At 41.2% G+C, this 11,487-nt stretch overlaps 1 protein-coding gene and 1 long non-coding RNA gene across 2 annotated transcripts; both read left to right on the top strand.

Annotated features, from left to right (window-relative positions):
• Positions 1-1,110: 1,110 nt before the first annotated feature.
• LOC124278409 (ankyrin repeat and SOCS box protein 1-like) lies at positions 1,111-6,827 on the top strand. Its single transcript, XM_046714122.1, has 4 exons — positions 1,111-1,412; positions 2,843-3,063; positions 3,922-4,267; positions 6,017-6,827. Exons 1-4 carry the CDS (start codon positions 1,223-1,225, stop codon positions 6,157-6,159), a joined length of 900 nt encoding a protein of 299 aa, XP_046570078.1. The 5' UTR covers positions 1,111-1,222; the 3' UTR covers positions 6,160-6,827.
• A 3,547-nt stretch (positions 6,828-10,374) lies between these two features.
• Positions 10,375-11,487, top strand: LOC124278415. The gene is made up of 2 exons (XR_006899082.1): positions 10,375-11,210; positions 11,266-11,487. It is a non-coding gene; the product is annotated as an uncharacterized LOC124278415 (long non-coding RNA).

Below are 11,487 nucleotides of genomic sequence, written 5' to 3'. Positions count from 1 at the left end.
ATAATTGGGGCGGTGTGGTAGCCTAGTGGTTAAAGCGTTCGCTCGTTACGCCAAAGACCCGGGTTCGATTCCTCAAATGGGCACAATGTGATGTCCCCCGCTGTGATATTGCTGGAGTATTGCTAAAAGCGGCGTGAAACTAAACTCACTCACTTACTCTGTAAATAATTAAGAGTTTGTTACATCCCTTGTGGGGGGAAGCCTAGTGGTTAAAGTGTTCACTCGTCACGCTGAAGACCCGGGTTCGATTTCCCACATAGGTGCAATGTGTGAAGCTCATTTTTTATGTCTCCCGTCGTAATATTGCTGGAATATTGTTAAAAGCGGCGTGAAACTAAACTCACTCACTCACTCTGAAAATAATTAAGTGTTTCATATATTCCTTGTGTTTGTCTATCCAAGATAGTTCATGCGTTCATTTGGTGTTTGAGGTACTGAAGCTCACATTCAGCTGAGGGTTCGCTTCTGAAGTCTGAACTTGTTACGTGGCCATTACCAAGTTGAAACAATAAGTTAACTGGAAAGTAGACCCTTAAACAAGACAGTCGGCATGAAATCAACGAACAACAAAGATAAATGGTAAATGAAACCTGGACTGTTCCATGACATCAACAGTCACAGGTGTTGTTCGCACTATTAGTTTATTCTTGATACTTAATTTAAATCCTGAAACAATTGTAAAACATTTCTTAGACAACATATAAATACAGGCTGGTATGTAATATCACGTAAAACATGTCTTAAAATATAGCCATACGACGACAGTCGTAACGCTAAGATCGCTTTGTGAAACGGGGCCCTGCACAGCTGTACAGCTTCATCTGCACGACGTATACACGAACATATACGGTGCAGACCAATCAACATTAATACAAATCAACATAAATACAATTACTCCTAGCTAATTAAAAACATTTCTAGTATATAAAACAGTTTTCCCATACCAGCAATCCGTTTCACCTGCGTTGATACAGAACCGTATATTATACGGCGTTTCATCTATTCTGAAAAATGGGGAGGTAACTCTAAACCAACAATTATAGCTCCACGCAGCGAAGGTTGCGAATTCTTTTGTATGCCTGGTGCACTCACTGGATATCAACATGCTGTATTGAGTATACATGGCTTTGGCGAATCGAAAAGTAAACAACGCAGATGTCTTCGTTGGTTGGAGTTTACTGCTCCGACATTTATTAGACTCCCGACAAACTGTGCCCTCTGGATGATCAGCCATGCCATTGCAGCGCGGTTCTATGACTGTCAGTTCCAGACAGCGGACTCAGCGCTGCACGAGAGTGCGCATTGCGGCGACACACACACGCTCCGGAAACTGCTCGTTCAAGACATCTACAAAGACCAGATTGACAAGCGGAATCATTTGGGATGCACACCACTGAGACTAGCCGCCACTGGTATAGTACTATAGCCCTTGGCATTAGATTATCGGCCAAACATTAAGTAGTGTCTTCACTGACTTCAGTGGTGACTCCTTACCACAGTAAAACAAAGCTCAGCCACACCACAAGAAGTCATTTACGCATTAGAAAATGATGTCATTGATCAGCTGTTGATTGATGATTATGGTGATTCCTGGTTTGAGTTCCTTACGTACCCCCATCTAAATTTTAAAAAACTACACAGAAAAGATATGTAAGTAATGAAAAGTACCTTAATAACATGGGAGAGGTCCATAAAATGGAAAACAAACTGAAAATGAGATAAAAAACCTTTTTACATACATGAAAGCGCCCTTTTTAAAAAAAAAAAATCATAAAATAGTCAGGGGGTATGTATGGAACTCTTTCCGACCAGGGATACTATGCAAATGTGCCCACCTGGACCCGAACCAAGGTGCCTCCACCGGGGATGGAACCCAGGCCTTCAGCGTGATAGGCAGACGCATTATTGCGCTCCAAATCAGATGCAACAACCTTATTTTATTATATTATAATCTATTTATATAGCGCCGAGTTCCAGGTTGGCTGCTCACAGGCGCTTTGTTTTTCCCTCGATCATAGGATGTCAGTGTCAACGGCCTTCGTATATCAATCTCAACTCCCTGGGGGAGCATACAACTCTTGCAACCACTAGGCGCACCGAGTTAATGTGGCTTTCCTATCCTTACGAGGTACCCATTCACAGCTGGATGGACTGGGACACATAGTCACAGTACTTTGTCCAAGTTTACTGCACGTCCAAGTTTACTGTACCCGCAACTAGGTGTTTGGACGTATTCATGTGGCCACCATCTGGTCATATACTGACGGATTCATAGGTTCTTTTAAGTGCACAGGGTTATATACTGTACACTAGGGGTTGTGACAGTGAGGTGAGGTGAAATTGGGTTTAACGTCGTGCTTGAGAATATTTCGCTCATATGACGATGTGCATGCATGTGTACGTGTATGTGCGGCTGCTTGTACTAGCCCAGACTGAAGCTGGTTTTATAGTGCTAGCCCACTGAGATACCATGCCGCAGTGAAGCATGAATACCCCACTCAGACACATTATACTGACTCCGAGCCAACCAGTCTTTGTTGTACCCATTAATGCCGAGTGTAAGGCAGGGACCAACAAGTACCATATTTTAACGTCTTTTGGTATGACGCGGGTCGGGGATCGAACCCGCGACCTTCCGCTCTCCGGGCTCTTACCAATACACCACGGGGTTGTGACACCTCAAGCTCGCTGGATTACTAGCCTGGCGCCTTAGCCAGCTCGACCACCACGCCCCACACCAAGTTTACACATTCAGTTCAAGGCTAGGAGATCTATTGCCAGTAGCCTCTACTCATACATGACAAAATCATTTTGATTGAATTGAAGGATTTATTGCTTTCAGGAGGTCATGTGGAGGCATCAAGAATATTACTTGAGGCTGGAGCATCCATCGACATCTCTGATGTGAAAGGTCAGACACCATTGTTTGTAGCGGTGAAGAACAACCATTATCAATGTGCCCACCTTCTCCTCCAACATGGAGCAAACCCTGAAGGCAGTGAGGAGAATGTTGCCACGCCACTCTACACAGCAGCCATGAGTGGCTTCCTGGTCATGGTCGAGGTAAGATCATTCTCTAGTTAAAGATCTGGAGCAGGATCTTTGAAAAATTGCTTCCTAAACCTGCCAAGTTTTAGTTTTATGAAAAAATATGTACCTCTTGAACTTACTAGAATTGTAAGTACAAGATCATAAGCAATGGTATGGTCTTCAGACTTGTTGCCTTCAGAATCTGCACAGGCAGCCAAACATGGACTAATTGCATATGTTTCAAATTGCATATGCAGTGTTAGAAACCTTTCAAAATTTCCACTAGACTACAGGACCAGTGAGTGGACAATACTTAGTGGTCCTGTCTGTACTTCACTGGTCCAAAATAACATTCATTAACATCTCTTGAATTTACGATTTACTTTTTACAGTGATCCTGAGTAATCGCTTCGACTTGCGAGTTTTACTTTATTTGAATAAAGACAATTTTAACTATTTAAATGGGGAAACATTTCACTGGCCACCAGGACCACTGCAAACTGATTTAGTGGTCCTGATGAATTTTTACTAGTCAGGGACCACAGGACCAGCGTAAGTTTCGCACACTGCATGTGAATAGCTTACAGTCGCTGGGCTTTACAAGACTTCATATCAGTCCACATCACTGAGACAATCCTTTCCCTGACTTTAGCCTGGGTCAAGAACAAGGACACAGTTTTATCTGAGACCTGACACAGATGCTAGAATATGAACAGTCATGTCCATGACGTTTCCTAGACACCACAACATGACTATGTGGATTGTAGGATCACTTTCTGGTCTAAACTCATTATTTCCTAACCTTGTAATATCATTCATATGGTGGGAATATTGCTTAGTGCATTTTAATCATCAAACAGCAACCAATCACATAGAATGTTGTTTTTTCAGATCTTGATCAAATTTGGTGCAAATGTGACAGGTCAGAATGTCCGAGTTTTTCGGCCGTTCAGCATGGACCCCCTCCAGATAGCCGTAGCATACCAGCAGTTTGGTTGTGTGAAAATCCTTCTGCGAGCTGGTGCCAACATTCAGAACCTTTCTAGGGAGGCAGCTCCCCTGTATCACATCGCAGTGAAGCAGAAGTGTACAGTGGAGTTCCTGCAGCTGTTGTATGAGTTCGGAGTGTCGGTGTTTACCAGAGACAATCATGGCAAGTTGCCCTGGCAGTATGACTTGTCAGGATACCCTGAGGCTGAGAGAGACAAGGTGCTTCAATACATCTGCACAATACGAGGTAAGCTCACCATACTTATAGTCTTCATCCAACAGAGCTACTTCTTGCAGATCATAGTCTTGACAACATTCAGGAGTTTTTCATGTCTGTTTAGGATGTCCAGGTAGCCCAGTGTTCAGAGCTGCTGTAATTCACTGTACAAAGTTGTTTCCGTTATGTTGTCAGGCTCCACTGATTAGCGGTTCATATCCCATGTTTGGTTTGTCAGTACCGAACCAATACTCATATAGAAAGTGGTACACTAGTCAAGAGTAAACAACACTTGTCACATACAACTAGTCCTTTGCTCATTTCATTTTCAGTCAGGGGCGGTGGGGTAGCCTAGTGGTTAAAGCGTTGGCTCGTCACGCCGAAGACCCGGGTTCGAATCCCCACATGGGTACATTGTGTGAAGCCCATTTCTGGTGTCCCCCGCCGTGATTTTGCTGGAATATTGCTAAAAGCAGCGTAAAACCAAACTCAGTCAGTCAGTCAGTCATTTTCAGTCTAAGGATTACGTTAAATAACTGTATCCAGGAATTAGACAACTAGTCTGGCTAGATTGTTACTAGACAAAGCGCCTTTGAGCAACTGAGCTGGATTTTCGGCGCTATACAAATATTAGTGTAATAATAATAATAGTCTCAGACTAACAGACCAAAAGCTGTGTCTGGCTCTAATTGTAAGTATTGACATAACTGAGACTTTTCAAAGCATCATGAGACTCAACTGACTCCATCACTCAGATCAGAGCAGAATCTGAAGCAATGTAAAGTATTTATATTCCAGTTGAAATGTTTTATATTTAAAGACCCTGGGGGAAAATTGTCTATATGTCACATATATGGTCAAACTGGTGACTGGGTTAACGTGGCATTTTTTGTGATTGATTGTTAATTCACAGACCACAATCAGCTATTTAGCAGTTTTGATGATATAGCTGTTGACTGCAGTATAAATCAGATGTGACTCACTGAAATATTAATGTCATAGGTGAATAATATACATGAAAGGAAAGTTGCATATTTAAACTCTTAAATTTTGATCTCTCCTGTAGTCCTCCAATCTCTGTTGCAGAGATTTCCGATGGGGATTTTGGGGTGAAATTGGTGCTCAGAAACGTACTTTTGTTGACTAAAATGGATTGAGCGGTGTGGGGATTGAATTTGTCAGGTTGCTTGTTGTTGTAATCCAATAATAGTGTATTGTTGCTCGTGCTTTCATTCATTTGCCTATCTGGTAATGATCATATGTATAGCTGGTATATTGCAAACTTTGATGTTAAGCAGCCTGCACTAGTGTTGGGAATTGGTTAAAATCTCATAACTGATGATTGGGTGATTACAACCGATCAATCATAGAAAATAATTGGTTAGCATCATTTATCAAATTTTTCTGTTATGTTTGTTATTGCACAAAATAAAGAAAAAACGTAGTTCTTTGGGTTTTTTTGCAAATTGCACAAAATGCTCTTGCAAATTTCGCATCTTTAAAGGATGGCTAGTATGTTAGGAACATAAATGTCCTGGAGTCTTTAGATTAATTCAGTCATGACTTGGAACAAGCTTGTAGTGCTTATGGAATGTAAGATTAATGACACAGACAAAACCAACTTTGTGAAAAATATTGTTAATTCAAACAAGTGTTCCAAAATTGTTTGTGTTCGATTATGAGAAATCATGATCAATTGCTTAGTTATTTAGGCACTGCGACCAGTCTTCGATTATTTCAATTAATGCAATCACCACTATCCTGCACTCACTGTTTCAGAGGAACCCCGCAGTCTGAAGTCTAGCTGCAGATTATGTATCTACCATGCTCTGAGCCGGTCTTACCGTCTGAAGAGGCTGGACTCCCTGTGTCTACCCAGCACACTGCTTGACTACCTCACATACGCTGACATACACAGGTGACATACACAGGTGACATGCACAGGTGACATACACAGGTGACATGCACAGGTGACATGCACAGGTGACATGCACAGGTGACATATACAGGTGACATGCCAGGAATATGGCCTTCCATTGACAAATTCAGCACATACTGCAAATGACAAATCAAGGTTTTCAATAATGTGTTTGTTACAGCCACACAAGATGTTCCGTGAAGATTGACACCCGTGATGGTAAAGTGAAGGTGATTGGGTGCTACTGCAGAGTTGCTTTCTCAGTGACCACTGTATCTAGTCACTTTTAAGTTTGACCAACACAAGTCTTCAGTCTGTAAGCATAAATCGATAGGCTTCTTCACTGCATCAGCAAAAATACTTTGTGTTGATATGAGACACACATGAATTTTTTGTTAAAGGGTATACCCCTTAATATATATTTCTTTCATGACTGATAGGATTTCTTTGGCAAAATCTTTAAACCTATTCACCTTGAGGAAGAAGCTGTAAGAATGTCCTGGAAGTTTTTATGTTATGTAATGATGAACCTGTTCATGATGTCTGCAACTATCTTCCCACCAAACCTCAGTAGGCTGTATGGCTACATAGATGTCCTCTCTGCAATGACCCTCAAGCAAGGGGAGACAACTCTTGTGTGTACTTTTGTGATAATACAAGTAGTAGATAGCAGATATTTTTCACTGAATAGTGAGTGAGTATGGTTTCACACAGCTTTTAGCAATATCCCAGCAATGTCATTGCAGAAACACCAGAAATGGGCTTCACACATTGTACCCATGTGGGAATCAAACCTTGGTCTTCAGTGTGGTGAGGTGACACTTTAACCACTGGACTACCCCATCGCCCCATTTTGATGTAGCCTAGTGATTAAAGCGATTAAAGCGTTAAACTCATCACGCTGAAGACCCAGGTTCGATTCCCATCATGGGTACAATGCCTGAAGCCCATTTCTGGTGTCCCCTACCGTGATATTGAGGGAATATTGCTAAAAGCTGCGTAAAACTAAACTCACTCACACACTCACTGATGTAACAGATCATCAGTACAACATATTGTAAGGATGAGGATTAGATGGTTAGAATGACTTGGTTGACTCTGTCATAGGACTTTCCCTGTGTATATCAGTTGAATGTTTAGAGGTTTGCCAGAACACAGTGAGTGAGTATTGTTTTCAGATCTCATGCCTGACATCTGATGGGCATTCTTACATGTGGGGAATCGAACCTTGGTCTATTTTTAACACTAAAATACCCCACCATCCCCTTGCCAGAACACAGGTTCAGATCTCAGCCTATATTCTTAGAGAATCTTTTAACACTTAAAACTAGCAGCAAGGTTCATATATAGGTCAGAAACCATAGGAAGGTCACGAGTATCGTATAATTCGTATGAAATGAGACCGAGTGTGGTATTTTATTTATTACCCACGTCTTACATGCATTAAACTGACAAAATAGCGTATTTTGTTATTGTTATGGTTTCAAACCGAAACCGGTTTCATAAAGAGGTTGCGGAAGATGTTGTTCTGTAGTCACTTTTGCATGACGTCACACTGTATTGACGTCACTACGCCATTCTCGTCTGTCCCCTTGGTAACCGACGTCACGATGCATGTCAGTTGTCATCGCCTCGTACAGCCACCTACAATAAACTACTCCGTAGCACCTCTTTCCTTGGTTTGCAATTGCTTCACTCGGCTAACATCACTGGTGGAAACATTGCGTTTATGTTTTCGACGGATATAATGTCTCATTTCGTCTCACAATTAAACCGCGATACGGCAACGTTCGCAATGTTTACAATGCATATATTAGGTATAAGTAGAATCACATGTTTGTTATGAATGGAAAAGTAGTTCCGTCTCAACGTGACCTAACTGAGAGGTCATCGGTTATCCAATCAAATCGTTAGAGTCTCAGGTCAAGTCGTTACGACACAGGTCAACGCGATACGACACTCTTGTGACGTACGAGATTAGTATGCAACTACCCACACGTTGACCACGTGGGTAATAAAGTGCTAATACCCCTACAGTGACAATATGAGCCTTGATGCCACTGTAGATTCATGTTTGGTTTGTACCATATCATGCACATGGGTTTCAAGATTTAAGTAATAATCATCTAAGAATTTGCATCATGGCTTACCTCAAACACCAGGGTGCCGTTCCACTAACCGATCTTATCTAAGATCAATCTTAGCAAGTTACGCCAATTTTACAATCGTCTTAGCTAAAAGTTCCACCCGTTCCACTAACCGATCTTAGGCCGATCGTAGACTCTTTCGTGCGAGAGATAGAGGAATGCAGGGCACGAGTTATCTCTCTTTGCATAGTCTAGCAAATGACGGAAGTAGTTTACGAACCAACTGAGTGAGTGAGTGAGTTTAGATTTACGCCGCACTCAGCAATAGTCCAGCTATATGGCGGCGGTCTGTAAATAATCTAGCTAAGATGCATAGCGTTCACTAACATGAGCGTTCATGTTAGTGAACGCTATGTATCTTAGCTATAAATAATCGAGTCTCGACCAGACAATCCAGTGATCAACAGCATGCGCATCGATCTGCGCAGTTGGGAACCGATGACATGTGTCAACCAAGTCAGCGAGCCTGACCACCCGATCCCGTTAGTGGCCTCTTACGACAGGCATGGGTTATTGAAGTTCAATATTCTAACCCGGACCTTCATGGGTATTTTTCCAACCAAGTGTAAACGTGGAGAAAAAACCTAGAGCAAAATATTAGGGTAGTGAGCACCTTGGTTTCAGGTGCAAGTGCGTGTGAACGCTGGGTATCAAGCATAATATAATAATAATAAATGCATATTTATAGTGCGCCTATTCCACATCCTTGGGCATGCTCAAAGCGCTGTGTACAGATAATTTACACGAGAATATTTACAACCGAGATTATAAGTAATATACTGAGAACAGGTTTTAAGTCTGGACTTTAAAAATGTCAATTGTGTCAGAGCTTTTAATATGTGCCTGAACCTTGTCAATCAGACTGACTGAGTTTAGTTTCACGCCGCTTTTAGCAATATTCCAGCAATATCACGGCGGGGGACACCAGAAATGGGCTTAACACATTGTGCCCATGTGGGGAATCGAACCCGGGTCTTCGGCGTGACGAGCCAACGCTTGAACCACTAGGCTACCCCACCGCCCTTGTCAATCAGAATAAACAAGGCGTGACGAGGCTATAACGTATGTAGAATCTGTCAGTGGTCTTGAATAACACGCGGCCTGCCTTTAGAATCCCCCACCAAATATGCGCAGTGAATTCAAACATATTTGTATCTTTTTGCTTCAGAACATTGTTCACTTCACGGCTGTCCCTATTCTTAACCATGACGTTGCAATATTGTTTTACAAATGTGTTATACCGACTCGCTCGGTTGTGTTCCCATGACGACAGTGGTCAGACTGGCCTGACATTTGTAAGGCTTCAGTGCAGTGTTTGTTTACATCACAGAAATATACAAATTCATTTCATGGAGGACTTTAGGGGACGCTCACGGTGAAATGCTCGCTCTTATTTTTCACATAGAATAGGAAAGCCACCATTTTGGTTTCTCTACGATTGATTTTAGCTATCCTAAGTTGGTCATGAGCAACTTAGACTTTGAATCTTAACTTTACGATTGACTTAGGTAAGATTGGTTAGTGGAACGGTATGCCGATCGTAACGTCACGCTAAGATTGGGATTTTAGGGGTTTACGATTGGCTTATGGCTAACACCAGGCCAGCATATCATGATTTTGCAGAATTGCTGTTTGCAGCCATGTAAAACACGACCCTCTCACTATTCTAATACACCTAATGGAGATAACTGTTTCTTGGAGGAGTTTGTTGACATAACTCAACCACAAGCACATATCATTTGTATGCACTATTATAGATTAGCACATGATTGCCTTGTCAAGAAGAACTGTCACTACCCATTCCAGTGCAGTGATGACATTGTGATTCCTTTATATTGTAATAGTGAACTTTTGTCAAGGTTTACATAATAATGCATGTCCATCCATCTCTTCTTGATGGGATTTTGTGTTCCAGCAGGTTCAAAACATGCCTCATAAGAGGAGACTAATGTAATCAGGTGGTCAGACTCGCTGACTTGGTTGACACATGCCATCGCATTCCAATTGTGTAGATTGATGCTAATGATGTTGATCACTGGATGTGATCCAGACTTGGTCCAGACTTGAAGTTTAGTGCAGTTTCTACTGGCCTACATATAGAGGCTGAATATTGTTGAATAGTTGGTAAACCACAAAGGAACAAAATCCAAGCATGCCATATATTATACAGGGACCTTAACATTATACTGCTTATGGGGTTTTGGACATGTAGCATGTCCATTCATTATTCATTAGGAACAATATTGTTTCACATTTTCTTTAGTCACCCTTCAAAACACCACCCTTTACACTATGTTGTATTGGGTAGATCAGAACAGAATGTGTTGACATTGAAGTTTGTAAGTTGTTTGATATTGTTATAACAAACTTTCAAGTTCGTATCAAAGTTGGATCTCATGCCATATTTGTGTTCAGTTTATCAGGATAATGAAGTTTGTTCCACTTAACACTCAAAATAGCGAATCTGTAATATTTTGAATATATTAATTAGGGATCACTAATACCTCTGGGGATATTGTTGAGAAGACTGAGAACACAATTCCATAAAACTATCCCACAAAGTATTCAAGATCCCAGAGTGTGATGCTGCACTGTGATAACCACAAGCTCAACAGAATGGGGCAATTTAACCTATCAAAGTTCAAGAGCCCAACCTGTGATTGTGTTTATCAGTGACAGTAGCAGTAGTCCAGAGTGCAATATGTTATCGTTTTTGTCATTGTATATTTTTTTTTAATATAGATTGGATTTGTGGATACTAGGTTCTATTTTTGTTGATGCAATGAATGGAGGTGGTCCTTGTGTCTAGTTTGTCTAAAGAAGAAATACTTCTTTTAGTGGCATTTGGAAGCTGGTATGATGAAGAGCAACAATTTTAGCGATAGACAACCTCTTTATTACAAAAGATGTGATATTTTGGTGTACATGCTTACACCATTATCAATTGATGCTGACCAATAAAGAAGTTGTCTTTCCATAAAAAGTGTTCCTCTTAAAGAAGAAGGACATAAATTCTCATAATGTTTTATTTATTGTAAAGGGAAAAAGAGTTATATGTCCAAAGTTACAAGGATGTATTGTCCAGAGCACATGTAACTGAATGTTGTGGAGGGTGCCATATTGTGTTCCTATCAAAACCCGAACCCATGAAAATTGGGAACAGTGTCCGGAATGTCAAAGCGAAA

The sequence above is a fragment of the Haliotis rubra genome, unplaced genomic scaffold (assembly GCF_003918875.1).
Source record: "Haliotis rubra isolate DU_JTF1 unplaced genomic scaffold, ASM391887v1 Scf236, whole genome shotgun sequence".
In the NCBI taxonomy this organism is placed as follows: domain Eukaryota; kingdom Metazoa; phylum Mollusca; class Gastropoda; order Lepetellida; family Haliotidae; genus Haliotis; species Haliotis rubra.
Note: the sequence above shows the minus strand (reverse complement) of the source record. Positions and strands in the feature narration are given on the sequence as shown.

Coding starts and splice junctions, on each gene's coding strand:
- LOC124278409 (XM_046714122.1), top strand. CDS start 1,223: ATGATCAGCCATGCCATTGCAGCGCGGTTCTATGACTGTCAGTTCCAG. Junction 3,064..3,921: donor GCTTCCTGGTCATGGTCGAG/GTAAGATCATTC, acceptor TTGTTTTTTCAG/ATCTTGATCAAATTTGGTGC. Junction 4,268..6,016: donor ATACATCTGCACAATACGAG/GTAAGCTCACCA, acceptor TCACTGTTTCAG/AGGAACCCCGCAGTCTGAAG.